This window comes from Gossypium hirsutum, chromosome A03 (genome assembly GCF_007990345.1).
Source record: "Gossypium hirsutum isolate 1008001.06 chromosome A03, Gossypium_hirsutum_v2.1, whole genome shotgun sequence".
NCBI lineage: Eukaryota > Viridiplantae > Streptophyta > Magnoliopsida > Malvales > Malvaceae > Gossypium > Gossypium hirsutum.
The window spans coordinates 53,261,752-53,287,255 of NC_053426.1; the positions used below are offsets into that span (position 1 = coordinate 53,261,752).

The 25,504-nt window shown below is 31.6% G+C and overlaps 1 protein-coding gene across 5 annotated transcripts; it reads left to right on the forward strand.

Annotated features, from left to right (window-relative positions):
- The first annotated feature begins 1,846 nt into the window (after positions 1 to 1,846).
- Positions 1,847 to 9,812, forward strand: LOC107887187 (E3 ubiquitin-protein ligase SIS3). Of its 5 annotated transcripts, none has more exons than XM_041093788.1 (10): positions 1,847 to 2,218; positions 2,307 to 2,341; positions 2,574 to 2,640; positions 2,806 to 2,833; positions 3,148 to 3,286; positions 3,380 to 3,472; positions 3,698 to 3,763; positions 7,955 to 8,074; positions 8,608 to 8,721; positions 9,145 to 9,812. In XM_041093788.1, exons 2-10 carry the CDS (start codon positions 2,309 to 2,311, stop codon positions 9,541 to 9,543), a joined length of 1,059 nt encoding a protein of 352 aa, XP_040949722.1. In that variant the 5' UTR covers positions 1,847 to 2,218; positions 2,307 to 2,308; the 3' UTR covers positions 9,544 to 9,812. The 5 variants fall into 5 exon arrangements, with proteins under 5 accessions (XP_040949722.1, XP_040949725.1, XP_016666840.1 ...); XM_016811351.2 differs by having other exon boundaries at positions 1,849 to 2,218; positions 2,307 to 2,345; positions 2,760 to 2,833; XM_016811352.2 differs by having other exon boundaries at positions 1,851 to 2,218; positions 2,760 to 2,833.
- The last annotated feature ends 15,692 nt before the right edge of the window (positions 9,813 to 25,504 follow it).

The following is a 25,504-nucleotide window of genomic DNA, read 5'->3' on the forward strand; positions in this document are numbered from 1 at the left end:
CATTTAGTTTTTGAAACAAACAAAATGCCAAAACAATATCGATAGTGGACTAAAGTATTGATACTCCACATCTAGGTATCGATGAATTTTTCACTCTAATTATTTTTTCAAAAGAAACAGAATCGTAAAATAGTATCAATACTAGAACATGACATCGATACTTGTAAGTGAGTATTGGTACCATAAGTTAATTATTGATACTTGTTTTAAGGATGAGTGTTTCAAACATCAAAGTTAAATTTGGTATCAGTACTTTTTAGGGGTATCGATACCTATTCAAGAATTTTGTAATTTTGCAATTTTACCCTATTTCATGTTCAATTTAACAATCAAGTTTTTGTACATTAGATTGAGTCTTAGGAAAGTTTATTTATCATACAATGATTTATTTTAATGTTTTTGTCAGTAGTTGCTCCGGCAACGGATATGACATCTCAAAGCTTAGACCCGGAGATCGGGTCGAGTGAGGTGCATTACATCTTCATTTGATTTTGATCGTTCATTGTTGGAATACACCTTAAGAGACCAAAAAATAAAAGTTAAATGAAGATTTGCTTTTTTGAAAATAATACTTCAAAAATTTCCCCTTAAAAATAAAGAAAGATGAAGGGACGAGGGATGAGAAAGATGAGGGGATGAAGGTAAGAAATTGGGAAAGGAAAATTTTCTTTCTTAGTTAAAGATATATGCTTTGAGAAGGGTTAAACTGCAAAAAAGTGTTTTGCACTTTGAAAGAGAATAAATTAGTGGGAGAACTTGCTTCGTTTTCACGTAAAAACATGACCAATGATTACCTATCTTGATGAGAGATGTATTTTATTAATTTAAATTTAAATCCTAATTAAGCGTATTCTAATCATAATAATACTCGAAATGCAAGTTCTATATATTTTGTACAATATTTTTCTATACAAAAATATTTTTCTATACAAAAATCATTTCCCTTTTATCAATTTAAAGTTTAAATTCTAATCAAGGATATTTTGGTCACAATAATACCCAAAAATTGGGTTTTGTAGTTCTATCCAATATATTTTTTTTGTACAAAAATCATTTCCCTTAAATTTTAGATTCAATCTTAAAAACTTCCTCTCGTATAAGAAAATCTGATTCTATGTTAGTCTTTTCCTTCTTTGAAAGAATCCCAATGCTATAGTTTTATATTGGGTTAAATTACTATTTGGGGCTTAAAGTTAGTAATTCTTTTCACATTGTGGTTTGAACTTTTTTTTGGCCAAGTTAAGTCTTGAACTTAGTAATTATTCTCACATTGGAGCTTAAACTTTTTTTTGGTCTAAATTAAACCCTGAGTTTAGTAATTATTCTCACATTAAGACCTAAACTTAGTAATTATTCTTATATTGGGACTTGAATTTTAGGGTTTTCAAGGACTACATAGTTAAAAAGAAGTTCAAGTCCCAATTTGAGAACATTTGCCAAAGTTTAAGGCTTAACTTGAAAAAAAAAATTTAAGCCTTAATGGAGGAATAATTACAAAATTCAAAGCCTAACTTAGAAAAAAAAATCAAATCCTAATATAGGAAAAGTTGTGAAGTTCCAGCCCTAAAATATGATTTAACTCTTTTATATTTTGATTTTATTTTTCAATTGAATTTTTAAATAAAAGCATAGCAAGGAGGAGGATTCTTTGTGCTAAAAATGTCATACCTAATCTAACCGATCCTAATTCAATTCAAGCACGTAACCACACTATCACACGTGTCATCAACTCCCCACCGTCTAAATCAATTTTGTTTTTGTTTTTTTTCTTAAAGCCACACTTTGTAAAAAAACATTTGTTATAAGTGTAATTAATCACTAAAAATTAATTAAATTCCAGGCCCTCCCTTCCACCTCGGATTGATTAATGTCTGCCCTTCCGTTTACTTACAAGTCCTCAAAATGCTACTGCGCTCTCTTTACCTGTGCCTATTTTTTTTCTTTTCTTTATTATTCCCGTAAATTAGTTTCTGCTTAATGAATCAATAACTATAAACAAAGATAATCATAGTAGGGATATATTCTTGTTCAATTTCATTCTTTTTTGTTTCCTTTTCTCTTTTTTTCTTCCAAATGAATATCAGATCTCTTGGGTTTTGCTGTTCTTACACTCTCTAAAGCTCCCGCCCCCTTCTTTTCTTTTCTCTTTTTTTTTTCTTTCTGTTATACTTCTTTAAACTCTTTCCTCTATGGCAATCAGAGGTGTCGATTTCAAGTGGTTTGTTTTTCATCTCTTTAATTTTTCTTATTTATGCAGATAAAAATTGGGATTTTATTATTTGCTTTTTGTTTTTTGGTTTTTGCAGGTATGATGGGTTCTTCTTGTCTATGCTGGCTACAAGTGTGTATCCTTTTTCTCTTTTGATTTTTCATTATTTTTAATTTGGGTTTAGGATTTTCTTGCTAGTTCTGTACATCTATGGATTTCTTTTTTTAAAGTTATTTTTGTTTTGGTAAAGTTTGATTGTTGGGAAAATTGGAGTAAAGGGGATGGGAAATGAATCTTTTGTTATCTTCTTTTGTGTTTGTTTGAGAAGTACTTGTTTGTTCTTTTAACAATTCTTTTCCTTTAGAATCATTGTTGCTATCAATTGGAAGCGTTATCATCATTGTGCATACCCGTTGCATATATGGATCGTGGTGAGTGTTCTTTTATTCGTTTTGGTTTTGGGAATTTTGTATGAATTGAAAAGTTGGTTCCTTCAGAATTTTTCTGATGCAGGAAAAGTTTCTTATGAATTCGAAACTTAATGTTTCAGGTTGACTACACTACTGTCTTCATTTTTCGTCTTTTGATGTTTGTAGATAATGGACTTGCCGCTGGAATGGGTTTGTAAGTACTTGTCTTTTACTTGTAGCTATTAAGTAGTTTAAGCAACGGAGTTTGAACATGGGCTTAAGAGTTTTTCATCATGAAGTCTGAACCGTTGCTTTTCAATTTCATGCTCGTGCTGTCGTGCTGCTCAACTTAGATACTAGAATGCCAATTAGCCATTACAGTTAAAAAATCTATTTCTACCTTTGTCCTGTTTGATTCTTAGTTGTATTTACCTGCAACTCTTTCTTCTGTAAAAGGTAGTATTCTGTTAGTAGCTAACATTTTACTTTACAGGTACTTATCTTATGCTTGACTTGATTTACTTCTAGGGATTTTGGGTGGCAGCAGAGGTATGCTCGATTTTGTGGAAGAATAGTGGTCCTTTCAATTCTGTCTATGCTACTTTATCCGTTTCTTTGGGCCTGGACTGTAATTGGCACTCTATGGTTCACTAGTGCTAGGAACTGTGTAAGTGTTTAATGCTTTCACAGTAGTCAGGATCATTCTCTTGTAAATGCTATCTTATCACTGGACTGGAGTTAATATGGCAAACATATGCAGTTGCCAAAAGAAGGTCAGAAATATGGTTTCCTGATTTGGCTGCTTTTCAGTTACTGTGGACTGCTTTGCATTGCTTGTATGTCTGTTGGAAAGGTTAGTCATGCCTATACTACAGTAGAGTGCCTTTTAATTCATCAATGACCTTGCCGTAATCTGTATGTTACATACCCATGATGACAGCTGTCTTTTGTTTCTGTTTCTTTCTTTTTATGTCATGTTCTCATGGCCTGGATGCATGCATGGCACATCTAAATTGTTTGTTATGTTAATTTCTATTACTATTTTCTTATCTTTCTTCATGAAATTCATCTTCTGTAGTGGATGACACGGAGACAAGCACACTTATTACGTGCTCAGCAGGGTATTCCTATTTCAGAATATGGGGTGAGTTCTTAATCTCTTACTACATATATCTTTAATATGGGAGCTTTATCATTAATATTTTATTATTTCAGTTTTATTTTATAATATTTATTTTAAGTTTTAGATATCTTTTGCATGGCTAGGATTATTAGTTTTCCTTGGGGTTTAAATCTAAGGTTAAGAATAGAACTTTATTTGCAAGAAAACCTAGTAAATTTACTTGCAAGGAAGTCTATTATAAATATGCTGTAACTTTATTACAGCCACAACATTATTATTATATTCTTTGAATTAATATAAGAAACTAGAGGTTTTTCTATAACCTTATGATTTTTAGAGTTTCACTTTCTTTCTAACTCATTTTTCTGCCTTTCTCTCGATTGCTGCTGTTACTCTGTCTAAACAACATCAATTTTGGTATCAAAGCCTAGTTAAAACGTAGGATCTAGATTAGGGTTTGCTTTTAAGCCATGGTTGGACGTGTTAGAGATCGAGGAACTCAGTGTCAAGAAACAGAATTGGTTGCATTATGACATGCGATTGAAGAATTGGTTGTGATAAGAAAAAGTGGAAACCTGGAGGAAATTTTGGAAGGTGCCCACAATCAGAGTGACATATCAAAAGATAGTCTCGTTGATAAATATGAATTTTGGTGAGGAAGAAAACCCCTTCCATGATGCTAGACCCACAAATCATATGGTAAGAGGTGGATTGGAAGAGTGGCTGGTGTATGCCCTTGAATTAAACAAGGGTGGAATTATTGTTGAATTTATTGATTTTTTTTGCAAGGTGCATTGGAAAGAGCAAGAATATGATCTATCAACACCTATTTATGATGAGCATACAAAAAAATAATTAAAGGTGAAGAGGGGTCCAATATTGTGGCAGATGCACTTAGTCGACAAATTTCACTACTTAAAGATTGAGTGCTCTAGTGAAGGGATTTTGAAAAGTTAAAGATCAGGATGAAATTGACCCATATTTCACCCCAAACATAGTTGAGAGTCCCAATATGTTTGGCATGAACCATGAGATCTCTAATGAGGAAGAGTAGAGACAATGATGATGAAGACCAAGACATGTAAAATCGATACTCCCTTAAAACGGTGATTAGGATCCTAGCCAACTTTCCAAGAATAAGCATTACCATTGCTTACAAAGCATGGACACGACAAGAAGACCCTCGTGCCGTTGTTGTTTCGGTGTTTGACATCGTTTTGCTGTCAACACGTTGAAATACATATGAGATGCAACAAAAATATAATACAAGATTTGGACACGGTCAAACTTGGTCAAGTGACTTGGACATGGGATTTCAGTGGCTGAAAACTCGGAATGGGTAAAAAAAAATCTTTTAAACTTAGATCTACACTTTCTATGAAGGGTTTCAAGAATCTAAACTTGTAAATTGTGATTAGGAGGTTGAGAGCGGATAAAATGAGGTATTTATTTTCTAGTTATTCAAACACCGATCAACAGTAACTGGCAATTGCCATTGAAGGTGATAATGGTGATGCTTTGTTTGGTTTTGGGTTGAAGAAGGGAGGGAGAGAGAAGATACTTCCAGAGAAAATGAAAGACTAAAATGGTATAAAACATTTTTTTAATTGTTCAAGAAGTGATAAAAGTTTCGCTTGAAAGGAAAAACCCAATTTTCAAAGGCTCTCTTTCCAATAGTCTCTTTTATCACACCATTAGCTTAAATTATAATTTTAATTGTTTTTTTACTTTTACTATGCAGTCAATCCTCTCTATGACAACTACCTTCTATAACAACATTTTATTATAACAACCAAGTTTATGTAGAACCAATTTTTTGTATTTTATTTTTATACTTCATAACAACTTTTTATCTATAACAATCATAAAGTATGTAAACTCTTTACTAAATTAGTTTTTTATAATAGCCTCTTCACCAAAATTTAGTAAAATTAGTTCTATTTCTAAGCTAAATAAAAATAATACATTTTAATTAAGATATTATTTCAATAAAATGTTAAATTTTTTATAAAAAATATATTAATCATATTCTGTTAAATGAAAATAATTTTTAATAAATGAAATTACAACTGTAGATAATACTCTATATGTCTCAATAAAAAATAGCACAAATGACATTTTTGAGGTCAAACTTCTTAAAATTTGGCCTCAACTATTTTAAATATTTTATCTGATTAGATTCTATAAAAAATATATTTAAAAACTACTTTATCTAAAGTTTTTATAGTATGTTTTTCAAATTTTATGTATAATAAAATCTAAAGAATAAGTGGTCAAAGTTGAAAAACTTTTACCACTAAAAGTCAAATGTGACAAATTTAGTGTGACAGGGGGTATATAAAAGATGCGATCTAAATCTCACTAATTAATATTATTATTATAATATATTATAGTTTTTTAATATAAAATTTTAAAAATATATTCAAATATGATTTCAATCTCAATTATTGTTTTAGGTGTCTCAAATGTTGTTATAGGTATTTTAAATGTAGTTATAGGTGTATAATAACCACTTCTGTATAACATCAAAAAGTTTTGTTAGACAAGTGGAGTTGTTATAGAGGGGGTTGATTATTTTTGAATTAGGGTATAAATTGAATTTAAAAATTGAATTAATATGTATATTAAATATTAGTACATTTAAAAATATAAAAAAAAATATATTTTATTGTTATGTCTTACCCATATTATGTGTCTGTGTATGTGCTTTATAGACCATCTCTTGAAATCCAAGAAATGGAAACATTCTTTAAAGAGTGTCATCATCTAGATGATCATTCCTTGTGGAATATACCTTGGTTGAATGATTTTCTTGATCAATTAGCTGGTTCTATGGAATTCTTAATAATTGATTTATCTGAAGACTACTTTTAAGACTTTTGACAGCCTTTATGACTGGTTAGAAATGCCAAGTGCATCTATGCAGATCATGAGTGTGGTGGGCAGACAACTAGACATTGTAAAACCACATGCAGCTACTATAAGAACTACTTTAAATGCTGTAGTTTTCTCTGAAACCTGCTCAACAAAACCTAAAGTTGGCTAACCTTCTAGCATTGAGAGCGAGAATAGTCCTGTACTGCTCATATATCAAACAAGACAATGGTTGAGGTAGATGAAAAAAATTTAGATGGTAAATCAGCTGTCAGCACACCAGCTCTTGAAAAAATTGCTCCTGCTTGTGATGCTCCAAAAGAAGAGAGAAAGAAAAAGTATATATCACCGAAGCTTTTGCTAAGGACCTAGAAAACAGTGTGGATAACAATGGATCTCATGTGGTTATGGCCTTTGTTTGAGAGCTAATTCCTTGAAACCTAAGTGCAAAACCCATATTGGCTTAGAGAATGTTGCAAGTTCAAAACGGATTCGATATGACAATTAATTGCATAGAGTAAAATGGAGGTTGATAGTACAATTTAACTGCTTTTGGTTGTGATCAAACAGATTCTAGTGTTCAGCTTCTCCCAGTCCTATGGAACTACATCAACTTCTCGCCTGTGAACTTTTCCTTGGTTCACTATTACCTACAAGAAGTTTTGTACAAATAAAATATTCATAATGAGTTTTGTTTAATGTTGAAGTATGGATAAAATAGACTTCTGTTCTGATAAATGCATAAGGAAAGTTCAATGAATTTAGATAAACAAAAGAGATTAACTAATATTTATTTGAGTATAAAATGGTTACTGTGGTGTTTATGATGTAAATATTTGAGTATTCATTTTGCTTTCAATCCAATCTTAATGGAGATTGTTGTAGTAAGATTGATTGGAATTTGTAGTTTGGTGTTTTCAGAGAACTATATTTATCTTTATTTGAGTCGGAATCTAATTCAGTTATGTGAATACAAAAGAATGTTGATCATGGAAAGGTGCTGCTGCTTAGTTCTGCTGAGTCACTTCAGTTTCTCCAGTGCATGATATCCTTTATAGCTTCTTCATTGAGATTTCTTTTGTACTTGACCACCCCTTTGAATTCAAAAAAGTACCTAGAGACGTTTCAATCATTCATATCTTTAACCTTATTGATGCTGACTTTATCTTTCATTTGATTTAGTCACTTTTGTTTTAGTTTTGTCAAGTTTCTAATTGTTAAAAAGTACTTATCTAAGCATTTATGTGCTAGTGTTGGTAGTTTAAGAGAAGTTCTATTTCTGTATTTGGTATCACTTTAGTTTGATGGCTTCTGAACTAAATACCTAGTTTAATCTAGGTTTTGGTAGACATGATTCGAGTACCAGATTGGGCATTTGAGGCTGCTGGTCAAGAGATGAGAGGCATGGGCCAAGATACTGCACCATATCATCCTGGACTTTATTTGACTCCTGCTCAGGTTGGTGCTTAGTTATTATGAGCCACATTAATAATTTCCGTTATTTATTTATTTATTTTTTTAAATACCTAGAACGAGTCTTGTAGAACAATTAGGGAGAAGAAATAGAATTTATAAATTTAGAGAGGAACTTTGAAATTAACAAGAACAATCAGGGGAGAACAGATTATATGAGAGGAACATGATTAAGGGAGAAAACCTAATGGTATAGATGGAAAATTCTCAATAATTAAATATTCAATGCTTAAAAGCCAGTTGAAACTAAAATAGCATTGGTTTATAGCTAGATGCAATTCCTGATTAAAAAGCGCAAAATGACCGAATCCCTAAAAACCCAGTTTTTGAAAATAAAAGTAAAATGCTAATTAGTTTGAAATATCCTGAATATATGTAAAAGTTATAGTAAACATTAAAAATATAAAGTAAAGCCCTAGATAATTTGGTCCTCCATTAAAGGCGAGGCTGAAGCCCCTCTCGTAGATTTTCAATCATGATCTCTCAATATTTATTTATCTTTTATGGTTTTTGCTCAGAGAGAAGCAGTGGAAGCACTCATTCAAGAGCTTCCAAAATTCAGATTGAAGGCTGTTCCAACTGATTGCAGTGAATGTCCAATCTGCTTGGAAGAGTTCCATGTAGGGAATGAGGTAAAAGCTTTTAGGTCAATTCAAGCACTTCTCTAAGGTCTTCCATTTATACTCTACAAATGTTCCTGGTTAAGCTTAGATAGGGCTACTATTCTCCATCAATTATAAGTGAGTTGGATTTGTGGCCTGTGAATTGGCTCTTTAAAGGTAATTACATCGATATGAAATCTGTTATGTATGTTGGATCTATTATGAAGTTTATACTCGTAGTCCCCAGTTTGCAGATTCCTGGCTCAGATATATTATTTTCAGAGTCACTGCAACTCACACTGATCATATGGAAAATAAAATACCTAATAAATATTACTCTATGATGACTGAAAGCTGAAGGTGCTTGCACAGAGTGCTATTTTATAGTATGAAAACATAGTAAATGATATTTGGTTTAGCTTTAGCTTGAGTATCTAACAAGGAGTGGTGCAGGTTCGTGGATTGCCTTGTGCTCACAATTTTCATGTAGAGTGCATTGACCAGTGGCTTAGACTGAATGTGAAGTGTCCTCGATGCCGATGTTCCGTGTTCCCAAATCTTGATTTAAGTGCCTTATCCAATCTCCGAAGTGCTGATTCGGAACGGTCATCTGCCAGCATAGTCACATCAACCCAATACGTGAGAACTCAGCCTCTCAGCCAGAGCTATTTATTGAGATTGCAAGGTCTACTCCGCCCAGTCCGAACAGGCAATGCTGGGGCACCAAATGATGCAGATGTTGCTTTAGACACTGCTGAGAATGGAGCCTTTAATGTGGCAACTCAGAATTCTACAGGCAGAGAAACTGTAGGACATGCGCTTGGTGGTCTCTCCACTCCACCACACCACTGAATCTTTCTTGAACTTTCCCTCACAATTTTTGCTACATTTTTCTAACCTTTAGCCGAAAGAGCTAGACGATAATGTTTTGCCCATGGCCATTGCTAAACGCCTGTTCTTTGTTGCTCATTGTAACAAACGGTTTATAAGTTGAGCTGCCAGTATATCGAGTCCACTGAATTACAGATTATATTGGAACAAAATGTGTTCCACGTTTATACTTACGTCTGAGGATGTGGGCTGTGGTGAATTTTTTACACGTACTGATTTTTTTATGTTTATACCTGAACTTATCTGCCATTTATGTGATTTGAAGTTTTAGCCCCAAACCTGCCTTGACACTAAGGGTGAGTGTTTGATCAAATTGAATGAAAAAATTTTGAGTTAATCGAGTTGATAAATTTTATTTTATCATTTTAACTTGATTTAAAATTTTCTCGAGTCGAGTGAGATAGAATCGGATCGAATATATTTGTTCGAGTTAAATTAAAGAAATAATATTGGGTCATTGTAATAATTGTCATCCAACGTAATCAAATTTGTACATTGTAATTAAATTTGTTATTAACTTTTATTCTCTCATAATTTATTCATTAATTTTTTATATACGGGTTAATTTTTTTACCTATTTAGTTGCTTCAATTATCTTTTGATTCTTATCATTATGTATTTTAAAATTAAAAAATATATTGAATGTAAACAATGTGATTTTTTTTTTATAAATGCTATCTTATAGATAAAATGTAAAGTTCATACAAACATAAAATTTTATACGAATATTTTATAACAAAATCTAATTTATAAAGATTTAATATAATTAAATAATACAATAATATAAATAGTACAAAATGTGAAATTTAATTCAATAATATAAATAGTAGATATAAATAAAATTGTTACTATTTAGGTTTAGAGATATTTTTTTGGATGATTTTAATTTTTGATTTGGGATAAAAGGTAAGAAGTAAAAGTTTAGGGGAAAAATAAAAAGTTTTGGAGGGTTAGGGAGTAAAATTTAGGGGGGGATATTAAAAAAAATTGGGGGGAGGGGAAATGAGTTTGGGGTAGAGGTGAGCATGGGCCAGACCGTGTCCGGTTTGGGCCAAGCCCGAACAAAAATTTAGGCCTATTTGCTAAGCCTCAGCCCGGCCCAAAAAATAGGTCTAAAATTTTGCCCAAGCCCGACCTAGATAAAAATACTAAAACCCAGGCTCGACTCGGCCCTCCCATATTAATTTTTATATTATTTTTATATAAATTTAAAAAATATATAATACATCAAAAATACTAAAAACATCAAAATAAATATTTCTCAACAAATTAAAAATAAATTTAAAAAAATATTTATACTTAAATAACACTAAGATAGATGCAACTTAACAAACAAATGTCTCTAAAATAATAACAAAATTAAAAAATGTCTTTAAAATAATAACAAAATTAACAATAAAATAAGTTTTATACAATATCCAAACAATAACAATAAAATAGTAAAATGGTAGAAAAATAGGGAGAAAATAACAAGAAAATAATATAAAAAAATCAATTTTTTTTATCCTTTAATGAATTTGGGCCCAGGCCAAAAATGCCTTACCCGAGGCTCAACTCGTTTTTTAAACGGGCCTTATTTTTTTCAAACCCATTTTTCGGGCCTATATTTTTGTTCAAATCCTCCCACATTTCAGGCGGGCCTTCGGGCCAGGCCGTGTGGCCCGACTCATGCTCACCTCTAGTTTGGGGTAGAAAGGGATGGAAGGGGAGTAAAAGTTTTGGGGGAAAAATAGAAAGCTTTGGGGGTTAAGGGGGTAAAATTTGGGGGAAAAGTAAATGGGGAAGTAAAATTTGGGGGGAGGGGGGAATATTCAAAAAACAAATTGGAGAGGGGTGGGATGGTAGGAGAGTAAAAGTTTTGAAGGGAAAGTGGGAGGGAGTAGAAGTTTTGGGGGAAAGTAGAGAGATTTAGGAGTTTGGGGTAAAAATATAAAATATTATAGTTTGGTATTCAGTTTTTTTAAATTATTCGAATTCAAAAACCAAACTCAATTCAAACTCGAAATTCAGAAAAAAAATTCGAGTTGACTCGAATTATTCAATTAATTCAAATAAGTCGATTAATCTAACTCGAAATTCAATTTATTTTTCAATTTTTTGAGTTGAATCGAGTTTTGTTCACTCTTATTGTTTACTTAATCCTCACCTGTTTCGAAATTTTATAAAATTTAATCAATTATTAGTTTTACATAATATTTTATATAATATTAAATTTTATAAAATTAATATTATAAAATTAAAATTTTGTAATTAAAATAGATGAATAATGTATAAAACTAAAATATACCGCAATGGAAGGGTATATCAGTGTGTTTGCATTGAATTTTCTAAATTATTTGATTTTTATGAGATCATTAAAAAAAATTGAATTTGTAATTTTATTTAATATAATAATATTTTTATAAATATTTTAAATTATTTATTATATAAAATGATATTTTTTAATTGTTTTTTTATAGTTAATTAATTTCTTTATAACAATGCCAAGTATTATTTTCACAAATAATAACACTATACTTGGAAAAGAGTTTTTAGAATATCTACTTTGAAATTAGTTTGACCTTAAAAATTATTTTGCACGGTCAAATACCTGTTCGACACGAATTTAGATTGTGTTATCTCCATCTCTCACCTTTAATATTGTATAAAAAAAGTATGAGTATTTTTTGAAAATAAATATATATTTTTATTTACTGTGGTGTAGCGAAGGAAAGGCTCCAGTTATCTCAAAGTATTGTTATTAAAATTGGAAGTATTTCATTGCATTGTTGAGTTCCATCCTATTAGGCTTGAAAATACTAAGAGGGATGAATTGGTATTTTAAAAATCTCTACGCTTTTCTAATTGATAAGAAAATGAAAGAAAAACTTGTACAGTTCGATTTATAGTAGTTTGTCTCAATTGCCTATTCCCTTATCTTAGCTTTCTACCACCATGTATTTTCCAATTCACTATTAGAATTTAGAATTGATGCATTTCAAGGAGAAGGTATAATTTTTACAACACTATTCTTTTCTTAAGGCTTAGATAAAACCTTCCCCTAGCTTTTATGGCTAAACTAGAACCCTTCTTAATTTTTGTAGCTCAACTAAAACTCTCAATTTATGATTGGTGATATGAAAGAAAGCAAACTAAGAATGAAAATAATAAGAAATGGAAATGAGAGCGATACAAGATCTAATAATAAGTTCCTAGAGATGTACAAGAGAAAATGAAAGAATGAATAATTTGAAGCTTTTCTCTTGACTTTAATGCTTGGATGTCTCTCTCTTTGGTTTTTAAGTGTTCTTGAAGTGTATTTATACAAGGAACAAGTTTGCAAACATTTATGGTTGTTGGGGTTTGGAAGCATTAATTTCGAGCTGAAAAAGTGACTCTGCAGTCTAGGTCTCGAGGCTTGGTAAGATGTCTTGAGACATTGTTGAAAAATAGTTGTTATATAGCCGTTGGCAGACTATATCTCAAGACAAACAGACACATGTCTTGAGACATTGGGCCATTGTCTCTAGACATGCAGTCCTGAAGTAGATTTTTACATATGAACTTTCATGCCTCAAAACATATGGTTCTATGTCTCAAGACTTGACTATCAAAGTGACTTAAAAATATTTTAAATATCTTAAAGTACTTTGGTATTGGCTCCAAAACATTTGGATAAAATACCAACAAGTGTTGAGTACAATGGTAAGCCACATTACACTCTTAAAGGGAGAATGAGTTTAAACCTTGGAAACGGCATTGTTAGGAAGAGAAACTAGATACCTCGAACATGGACTGTAAAACGAACATAAAAAGTACAAAAAAATATTTGGATAAAATAAGACACATTTAAAACATGTTTTTAAGTATATTATAAATATTTAAAAATATTTGATAAAATTTTTAACCATATTTTTACCAAAAGACTTAAAAAATATATAATATATATAATTTATCTTAAATATTATTATATAAAAAAACTTAGCCACATAAAAATTAACTAATCCAAATGAATATGTATTGAGATTGAGATGAAAATTTGGCACTAAACACGCCGCACTGGGAGCCATCGTCAAATCAAAGGAGACTTTCATTGAGCGATTCAATCCTTTTGACATTATGAAAATCACGTATTTACAAAATACGTATTTAGAATAAAAAAAATTAGGAATCAACTTTTTGAGAAATTTAATCACACATATTTTGTAGAAACCACGTATTTATGTAAAATCACGTATGTATATATGTAGGGATCAAGTTTTTGAGAAATTTATAAAATACATGGTTTCTACATATATATTTTGTAACTACGTGACATCTTAATTTAATTGTTATACTTTTGAGATAGTGTCATGAGTCAATTAAAAATCAACTTAATTAGGAAATAACTAAAAGCCAATTATATTTACAAAATAAAAAAATAATATGAGGGTCTTTTTGTTCATATATTTTTTATAAAATAATATTATAATAAGATTTGAACTTAGTGCATTATTTTTAGAATTTTAACTTAACCATTTCAATTAAAATTCATTTGATTTTATTATAAAATTTCTATAAATATATTTTTTACATAATTTTTTTCACTATTTAATTAGATCACTAGATATTAATTAATAGAGTTTGTCAAAAATAAATCAAGTGTTAATATTTGGTACATTGTCAGTGTAAATTTTTAACTCCACAAGTAGAGTTAAAAATTGTCAAGTGTCCCGTTTATTTTATTTAGTTATTTATTTTAATATTTTACTATACCCTATAAGACGATTTTCATCCAAAGTCCTTTATATTAAAAAATGTAGTTATAAAATTCTTTCAACAAATTATTATTGGTGGAGTGGTAAAAGATTTTCACATGAATTTGTTAGTCATGTGTTCCTGAGTTGGTATCAAGTTGACTCGTAACACCAACTTAGTTAGCCATTTTATGTATAGTATAGATAAAGGATTCGAATGATCATGATCCTTATCCTTATCCCTTTTTGTCACACCCAAAAATCGGGTTAGAAGAATCGAATTTGTGAAAACTGAAAGTGGTGATGCCCCAATTTATAAGGTTATCTTTGAGTGTTTATAAATCGATGGTTTGAAACAGATGCCGAAATTAGGTCATAAATAATTAATTAAAGTATTAAAATAATATAATTAGATATTATTATATTATATTAATTAATCTAAAATGAAAATTGGTTACGAGGTTTAATTTAAAAATAGTTTGTTTTAATTGAATTAGGACCTACTTAGAAAATGGGTAAAATGAATTAAAATATTAATAATGAGTCTTGACTATGAGTATTAATTATTGTATATAAAATAAAATAGGAATGTGTTAAAAATTTTAAAGTTAAATAAGTTAATAAGAAAAAAAATTGAGTAAATGTGTATGCTAATAAAGAATAAGTAAGTTGAGCTCAAAATAAATATATACAATTAAGTGACTAAAATAAGCAAAAAATAAGATATAGATTGAATGGTTAAGTGTTAGTTTCCCTTCCTAAAGAGCCTAGGTTCTCAAGCTTCCTCCCTACTATTTCTTTTCTTTTAATTTCCAACAAGCTAGGATAAAAGCCACACTAAAACAAATATTATTTGAAGTAAAAATTTGAAAAAGAAATATGTTTAGGCCTAATGATTAGCACGTTAGAACCCTTCTTGGAGGTCTTAGGTTCAAGTCCTTCCTTTTTTTTTTCATAATTTCACCAAAAACGCCCCCAAACATAACAATATGATTGAACATAAAATATATAAAAAAAATGGGTATTAGTTTCCCCTTAAGAACTTTAGTTTAAGCCTCTCTTCCCTTTTAATTTTAATTTCAAATTTCGGCAAAATCTTGAGAAAATTACAAGTGATGACCCTAGGGTTTGTAAACCCTAATAATTGATCAAATTCATTCCTAATTAGAATTCATATCTTACCCTTAGAATTCTATCATCTTTTTATCTTCATTTCCTAATTAGAATTTCGATTTGCCCATTTTCAAATCCTAATAAAGTTTGCCCTTTATCCTTTTATTTATTCTCTTTACACCATATTTTCATCTTGCTATTGATTACTTTGCTTTCCTAGATTAAAACATCCTCTATTCAATTGATCTTTCTATTATATTTGTGATTGACGTCAATAGCATCTCTATTCTTGCCAAGAATCGGCAAGTACATTTGGTTCTGAGGTTTAGATCTCGAATTTTCATTATATTACTATCTAAAGCTAATCTTACATTCAATTAATGAATCTTTTACAAATCTTGCCGAAATTCCCAGTAATCTTGATAAATATTGAAAACTGTTATTAATTCTAGCGTAAATGTCATTTGAAGGACTTGATTTAGGTACCTCGGACAAGATCTATGCATGAGGAACGTCGTTCAAGATCCCAGAGACAAGTATGTGTTCTTTTACAAGTGAATCGAGAAAAAATCGTGCCTAGGATAGGGCCACACGGTCTACCACACGGGCATGTGGGCCACTCGTGTGGACCACATGGCCCCTCACACGGCCATGCCCCCTAAAACCTTAGGTTTTTCAATTCTCACACGGCCTAGGACCCTCCACACGGCCTGCCACATGGCCATGTCTCCCCTGTAGGTTGGTTTTGCGAATACCACACGGTCATAGTCTGTCACACGGTCTAGTCACACGGCCATGTGTCCCCTATTTCTCAGTTTTTACAGATTTGCCCGGAAATTTTAGGATTTGATCAGTTTAGTCTTTGAGTGATTTCTGAACTATTTTTAGTGCTATAATTTATTTAATAGAGCCACTGATAATATGAATTATGTTAGAATCCATGATTTGATAAATTGATTTAGTATGAAATCTATATATATTTGCATGAATTGTGAACAATACATATGTTTATTATTTTGGAGTTTGTGATTGTACGTATAGCTTGCCTTATGTTACTGTTAAACCAACATTTAATAAGCATGACTTTTTCTACTGAGTTGATATATTATAAACATATTATTTGCTATTGTATTGAACTATCATAAGTATATTGATTGCTATTGTATTGTTTTGTTAAAAGCATAATTGAATGCTACCATATTGATCTGTTTGAGCTTGCCATAATGCATTGATAGCACTAGAAAGAACATAGGTTTCCTCCTTACTTATTGGTTAAATTGTTCCCATTTAGCTATCCTTATCATATATTTTAGCATTTTTAGTTTAGTGAATTGCATTTTATAACTCAGTGAATCCTAGCCTATTTTATCCTTAATTTTGCTATCTTTTTGCATTAATTTCACTGCATGAGTTAATTCTAGATTGCATCTAGAATTGTCACCGCACCTGACAGTTGTCTGGATAAGAACTAAAAATGTGTGAGCTGTCTAGTCCGGTATAACCAACCTGTACGTACAAGGACAGAATAATTTTAAGGAAAGGACACTTGTACTGTTGGAGGAGGACATAAAAGGTTGACGTGAGAAGTAAAATAGAGGAGAGCTTTTTCTTGACCATCATCTTCTTCATCCTACCTTGAAGCTTGCAACTATGGCCATTTAAGCCTCTCACGGGTGAGCCAACGTGAAAATTGATGCAGATTAGCTTCTGACGAGGAGACCTAAGTGCAAGACAAAAGGGAATAGAGAGATTCAATCGAGTTGTCTAGGAATAATGTTCTCCACTCGATTCTTTCTTATTTCTTTCTAAATGCTAGTGATTACTCTCTGTTTTCAGTTTGTATGGAAGTACACATGAATTCTTGGTTAAATGTTATCTTATTCAATCTTGCTTTTAATGTTTAATCTTGGGGTTTGAATGTTTCTTAACACAGAAGAGTTATTGTAGCCACTGACACTGGAAAGTACAGTGACAATTTGAGCCAACAAGCATTACAACGAAAGTTGAGTGAGGATTAGAGGAATTTAATCCACTTGTTCTTAACAGTGCCATATTGCCATCATCGGAAGGTGGGGTTAATGTGCATGTTATGTCTTAGATTAAATAGAGGAGTGATGCTTGGTAAGATATACATTGAAATTTATTGCTTCGACAATCACCTATCCTTACACCTTCTGAGCACCTAGTATTTTTCTGAAGATTCATGTTGGGGATCCTAGTTTATCATTATTGTATTTTATTTTATTGTTTTCAAGTTGTTGCTATGACAACTATCCTCACAATTTATCTCATTTCTATCTAGTTATTGCATCGACATTAATAGACAAAAGACAACCATCCCTGTGGGATCGATATCCGACAGACTCACATCTGTCTACTATACTTGCATCGATAGTGTATGCTTACACATTATTGTTGTGACGTTAAACAGCCGGTCATGCATTGCATGGGGTGGGACAATATGTACAGAGGAAAAAGTTACAGTTTATTTGCAAATATATTTTCTGTGCACCCATAGCCCAATGGAAATATTTATCCTTTAATTGCAAACATGATGTACATCCATAACCCATTGACAACTTTTACCTACAAATATGTTGTGCATCTACAACCCAGTGACAGATTTTATCTGCAATATTTTGCTATGCACCTACAGCCCAGTGATGGGTTTCATCTACGAATGTTTGATGTGTATCCACAACCTAGTGGCAAGTTTTATCTGCAAAACCAGTGGTGGTTAAACTACAACCTGATGTGTAGGTGGTTGGAATTCAGGGGAACTCCAATTATAGTGTGTAGCGGTGGGGTAGGATCTTTTCTGTTAAACCGAAACTATATGACATTCATAAAGTATGTGCATACAAACTGGATTTTTCTGAGATGACATAAAGATAAATGTATGCATTGATTAAAATGGTCTGAAATATCAGTATTCTAAAATTGCTATTGTGTATTGTTCTATGTATTGTGTTTCTATATACTTAAGCGTTTGCACTGGTTTACTTGTGATGGAACTCACATTGAGCTTCATAGCTCACTCCCTTTATTTTCCATCTTTTCAGATAACCTACCAGGTTAGGATGCAGGCACCACATTCGGAGGGTCTCGGCTCGGTTTATTTATAAAAAAAATTTGGCCTTATTATTTGATTTATTCTACTATTCAAAGATTGTATTATTTTATTTTGTACTGTGGCATGGGACTTAGAGATTGAGTTTTGTTTTTATATTGCATGACATTTAATTTAGATTTTAGGTTGCCTAAATATGATTGCTAAGTAGCTATGCAAGAACCTCGATTTTTGTTAAAAACATAAACGAATATCATTTTTCCACTTCTAGGTTATTAATTTATTTTGACAAATAAATAAAATAGAAATTAAAAAGCTTTGGAAATTGTAACACTCCATACCCAGTCCAGATGCCAAACCCGAGCTATAGGATGCTAATACAATAAATCAGAACATTCATAAGCAGTCTAGTCATTATCATTCAATAGATCAATATATTCAAATTAAGTTCATATTAAAAATGCATTAAAGTTAAAACCAAGTCTCAAATTAACTTAAAAAATCACTTAGACAATTTCAGAATTAAATAAGGACTAATCTTAATCATTTACAAAATAATAGGTAAAATGTTAAAATAAGGGTTACATGGCCATGTGGTGCCATCACACAGCCGTGTCCCCAGCCCATGCTAGAGATTTATGCTGCGTAAACCGAGGATCACACGACCGTGTCCCTAGGCCGTGTAACAGTCTGTGATCATGTAAGCTATCTTGCACCTAAATTAAACAGACCACCGGTCGTGCCATGCATCCATATGTCACGGCTGTGACAGCCCTAAATTGACCCTAGTCGGAAAGTAGTTTCGGGACCGCTAAACCGAGTCACCGAAGTATTTGAATATAATATTTATTGTCTAAAATATGTGAATATGAATGTGTGAAAGTTTTAAGCTTTGATTTAGTCGATTGCATGTGAATTTAGTTAATAGGACTTATGTGTGACACTTTTGAAATGTGATAGGTTAATCTATAAGGATCTATTAATGCATGTTAGAAAATGCTTGTACTTGCATGTCAAATTACCCAAAATTTTAGGTAGTGGCCGGCCATGCTATGGGTTAAAACATATTATAAACATTTTGTGTTAATATTTTGTGTTAGAAATAATAAAATAAAAGGTTAGTAATAAAGTAATGAAAATTTGGGGGTGATGAAAAAAAAAGTAAGAGTTTGGTTCTTCTTGGCTAAAAAACCAAGTAAAAGAAAGAAAGAAAGGTTTGAAGAAGTTCGGCCATGCTTGTAACTAGGTTGAGGTATGTTTGATGTTATTTCATGAAATTCATGCATATTTTTAGTTGTTAGTTTGAATTCTACCTAGCCCATGGTTTAAATTTTTGCTATTTGATGAAGATGATACTCGGCCATGGATGTTGTCTTTCTTGGTTGGTGTTTGATGTTGTGGTGATGAGGCATGAAGATGATTGAGTTTGAGTGCTTAATAAAAAGGATTAGATGTGAGTGTGTGTGAGAATTTGAAAAGGATGGGTCTTAGCAACTTCATGAGGTGTTCGGCCATGGTGCTAAAATGTTGTATTTGTGTTTAAACTTAAAATTATTTAGTTATATGGTTAGTATAGGTATGGATGACCGAATATGAGAGCATGAATAGATGAAGAGTTTTGTAATTATAAACAAAATTGGTTAATTGATATGTGGTAAATGTTAAGTGTTAAATGAAATGGAAATGATATCATATTAGAATATGTATATTCGACCACATGAATGAATACATAGATTGATGTTGCATATATTCGGCCTTTAATTAAGGATGTAGGTGATAGTGATAGATTGATGTTGCACATTCGGCTATAGGTAAGCATATTGATGATTTTATCTTGACTTAGATAATCGGCTAAAGGAGAATATTGGCTAATATGTTGAATTTGATTCATGATTTCATATATATATGACTCTAATGTCTAATGTATATATGGGCTAAGTACCTTGAGTTTCTCTTTGATGTTCAAAAATGATTAAATCAATTTATTTGTTAAATTAAGCTCAAGAGCAAAGGGGAACTAAATCTGATAAAGGAAAGGAAAAAGTAATTGAATAGCCGTTGAAGTCGTTCGACAACATCCGAGGTAAGTCTTCGAGTAATGGAATTTAGTTTATGATTTGATTAAGTCATGACATATAAGCATAACAAATAAACGGTGATATAATGATTCTACTTGAATTATATATTGAGGTAATTGGTTTATACTTATGACGGGCAGCCGAATGCGTATAGAGATCATGTTATAAAGCAAATCAAAATCATGTCCTTTGTATGTGGCTATTGAGCCGAAAATGGTAATGGTTGATAAGTGTCTTGTGTTTGAGTTATAGTAATGAAAATGAAATATAGATGTGTTATGATTTATTGATATATGTGCATGATTATTCGGATGATAACCGGACTAAGATCCGAAGGCATTTGTGCGAGTTGCTATATCCGACTAAATCCTGAAGGTACTTGGGTTTGGAAATGAGCGATCTTGCTGTAATAATTTCAATTAATACGCTCATAAAATCCAAACGATAAGGTATGTTTCGTATATGCATCGGAAAGTTGATTCCTTTTAAATAGTATTCGCTCAAATGATTAACAAACTTCCGGCCTTAGTTAGGTTTGATCCCCTGTGTATGAATATACTGGTTGAAGCGTGAAGTAAGTATGATTTTGGGAATATGCGTATATGCAATTATTCATTTAGTCATATGAACACTATACTTTAGTCATAAATAATTTCATTACTTGAACTTACTAAGCATTGAAATGCTTATTCTGTTGATTTGATTCTCTGTTTTATAGATTTTGTTCGTCAGCTATCGGATTCGGGAGTGTCAAAGTCGAAGTCGTCCACACTATCAAAGCCCTTTTGGTACTCTTTTAGTTGAACTTTGATAATGGCATGTATAGGACTGACCTTTGTTGTTAATCAAGTACCTTTTGGTAATGTATATATTCGGATAGCCATGCGAAAATGGCTTATATATATTTTGAGCATAGCATTATAATCATTTTGTATATTGTTCATTGAGTGGTATGGAAATGCTTGGTAATGATTAGCCATTGGAATGGTTAATCACGATCATTTTGGTGTTATGTATGACAAATGGCTAGTTGATTCATGGAAAACTATGAAATAGGTGAAATTTACCTTAAACTAGATGCTGACAGCAGCAGTGATATGAGTTTGAAAAATCACTAAAAATAGTAGAAATGTAAGTAAATAATGAATAAATTATGTAATCGAATATTGATGAGTCTATTTTCATATGAAAGAAACGGAACGACCATATGAGCTGTATTTTATATGATGTTTAAGTTTTCGTAAAACAGGGTCAGAGCGATTTCTGGATTCCCTATTCTGACTTCGGAAATTCACTATAAATTAACCAGAGATAATTAGAAGTCATGCTTTATATGTAAAGATTCATTTTTGAGTCTAGTTTCATTAGAAACAAATGGAATAAGTATTGAATCCCTGTACAGGGAGATATCTAAGTCGTAATGCATGAAGGTCAGAGTAGTCGAACCCTGAAACAGGGGAGACTTTAACTAATAAAATGTACTAATTGGCCTGACCAAAAATTCTAGAAAAAAATTTGTAGATGGATATATGAGTCTAGTTTTAGGAAAAATTTACGGAATTGGTTTTTGAGTTTTGGAACTCAAGATATGATTTTTAAAGTGACTATGATGCAGTTAGCCAGCTTGTCTGGAAATTTTAAAATGAACTGTGTAAGCAAATGAATTAAGTCCGTTAACACCCCGTGTTCGACTCCGGTAACGGTCTCGGGTACAGGGCATTACAACGGCCTTCTGGCAGGCCGTGTCACAGGCCGTGTGTGCCTAAAATACCTTCCACAACAAGAAAAAATGACCTAAAATCCTTAAGCCTCAAGTCTAAGCAATATACCTTTGATCAATCTATTTCAAGACTCCAAAATATGCAAAAACTAAAAATAATTCATTCAACCTAAGTGTCTAACCAAAATGAAAAATTTGGCACCAGAATTCAATCATCAAACAACAAGCATTCATTACCATTCTTGTTAAGGCACTCAACCCAAACATACATATACAATCATAATTTCTTTAAGCAAGGCATCAATAAGCAAAGTTCAACAAGTGACCTAAAACATGAGTACCTATTTTAACAAACAATCATACCTTAGTTACCAATGCCTTTAGCCATTTCATACCATTTAAGTCAATCATACCAAACATAAATATTTACAACATAACCAACATTTATTACCAAGTTATGCCATTACCTAAACATATACATAATGTTATTCAAATCTCAGCCAACATCATCAATTTACTAGATATCAAATAGGTACCAACCACTTAACACATCAAGGTTCCATATACAAGTTTATACACAACCAAAATGCCAAGACATATTCATTAGTTTGCAAAGTAAACATCCTATATACATGCCATAAGTAACCAACTTCAAAACATCAAAAGTATATTGAATCGAGTAACAGTAGGTGTAAGCTTCTCACTGATCCGATCGACATGTTCCAGGCATCCAAAATCTACAAAGGAATAGAATCACGAGTAAATATATAAAATACTTAGTAAGCTCATACCTTATAACAATTTCTTACCTCAATTCCCTATCACACACAATTCAATTATGAAAAAGTTAAAGCTAACAAGGTTCAACAACATCATTATTTAGTCAGCCTTTAATGTTATATCACCATTTTATATTCTCAATCTTTCCCGATGAAAATTTGTAAAAGAATTTCGCATACAAGTTAATGTAATAGTGTCAGGTTAACCATTAGGGTTAAACCTATACAATGAATAGCCTGGCCAGGGCTTAACATTCCTGTATTCTCGAGTCTACAACATATGCAGGAGCTTGGAAACTAAACCTGTATGCTCGAGTCCGCAACATATGTAAGAGCTCAAAACCTATTCCCATATTCTCGAGTTTACAACATATGCAGGAGCTCAGAACCTATTCATGTATTCTTGAGTCTGCAACATATGCAAAAGCTCAGAACCTGGGCAAAACTCATTACGTTGTATATGAGATTTTTACTAATTTCATTGGGATTTATCTCGGATTATAACATAGTTCCAAATCACCAACAATCAGTATTAACAACTCTAATATAACACATCAGCATAAATAATTAAATTATACCGTATGAACTTACTTGCCGAAATCGTAGCGGTTTAATTAACAGGGACTAGTCGATAATTTTTCCCTTTCCTCGTGTGTCCTTCGATCGTTGAAATTCTTGATCTAAAGTATAATTTGATTTAATTAACCAATCCAAATAACATATAAAAGTCTATAAACATCATGTTATAGTTCAAGTTTTCTATTGTACAACAAATCTCCAAATCTTGTATTTATCACAATTTAGTCCCTAAAACCACAACTAATATAACTTTCATATTTGAGCTTTGATTTCAAAATTGTCTCAATTAAATCCTCCAATAGTCTAATAGAACATAAAAAATCAGAATATTCACACACATTTTGAACTTATTGCATTTTAGTCCCTAAGTTCAAAACTAACAACTTTTACCTTACAAACTAGTCCATTAACATTTCTAAGCTTCAGAACTAACCAAATAACCACAAAATCTTCAAGAAAACATTAACAAAAACTTTAGAAAACTTTAACAGTTTCGCGAAATAACCCTTGGGTTATCTAAATCAAGCTCTTGGGATTCTAAAAACATAAAAATTGCAAGAAATGAGCTTGAATTCACTTACCAATTGAAGAAAAAAAGTTGAAAATGAAAACTCTAAGCTTTCCCTTAACATACGACCATGGATGAGAATGATTCTCATATTTTGTTTCTTTATTTTTAAGATATATACTTAGGTAAAATTGTAATTATTAAGACTTCTTAGGTTAAGTTAAACTAACCATACCATTAACCATGTTTAATCTTCCTAATCAAATAAAGAGTGTCATCATCCATTAAAAAATATGAAAAGAATGGTCCATTTGCTTAATTGAACCTTCAAACACTAAGAAATTCCATAGTAGCTCACTTTTACTGAGTTTGCAATTTAGCCTTTTTTTTCCTTTAATTAACTAGCCAAATGTAAAAATTACATGACCAAACCTTAATGCAACACTAAATGACTTTGTAAATATTTTAGTATTTATGGACTCACACATCAGAATTATGGTACCGAAACCACTATTTTTGGCACCATTAAAAATGGGCTATTACAAGTCTCCCCCTAAAGGAAATTTTGTCCTCGAAATTCTTACCAGAAAACAAATTGTGGTACTGAGATTTCATAAATTCCTCAGTTTCTCACATTGCTTCTTCGATACCATGATGATGCCACAAAACCTTCACTAATGGCCCAGTTTTATGTCGAAATTCTTTCACTTCCCGAGCTAGAATTCTCACTGGTTCTTCACTGTATGACAAATTCGACTATAACTCAATTTCATCAGCAAACATCAAAAGTCGTGGATCTAAACTTTAACAACGTAAATCGATATGTGAAAAACATGATGAATCTTTTCTAAGTCTGATGGTAAAGACAAATGGTAAGCTACAGGTTCGGTTCTCTCAAGAATTTCATACGACCTATAAATCTTGGGTTGAGCTTCGCTTTTCTTTTGAATCGTAACAGATTTCTCCAAGGTGAAACTTTCAAAAATACTTTATCCCCAACTTGAATTCAATATCTTTTCGTTTCAAATCAACATATGATTTCTACTGATCAGAGGCAACCTTCAAACAATCACGGATAACTCTAACTTTATCTTCTGTTTCATGGATCAGACCAGTACCAACAATTTTTCTTTAACTCAACTCAGACCAATACAATAAAGCTTTACATTTTCGTCCGTATAAAGCCTCGTGCGATGCCATTTTGATACTCGTTTGATAGCTGTTGTTATAAGCAAACCTAGCTAATAGTAGAAATTTCTCCCAACTGCCTTCAAACTCAATTACACAACATAGCAACATATCTTCAAGAATTTGTATTACTCGCTCATATTGTTCATCTATTTGGGGATGAATAGTAGTA

What these genes read in the sequence shown, in the direction of transcription:
- LOC107887187 (XM_016811351.2), top strand. Translation starts at nt 2,190, where the DNA reads ATGGCAATCAGAGGTGTCGATTTCAAGTG. An exon ending in CGTTGCATATATGGATCGTG is followed by an intron (nt 2,641 to 2,759) that starts GTGAGTGTTCTT and finishes TTAATGTTTCAG; the next exon opens with GTTGACTACACTACTGTCTT. An exon ending in CTTGCCGCTGGAATGGGTTT is followed by an intron (nt 2,834 to 3,147) that starts GTAAGTACTTGT and finishes ATTTACTTCTAG; the next exon opens with GGATTTTGGGTGGCAGCAGA.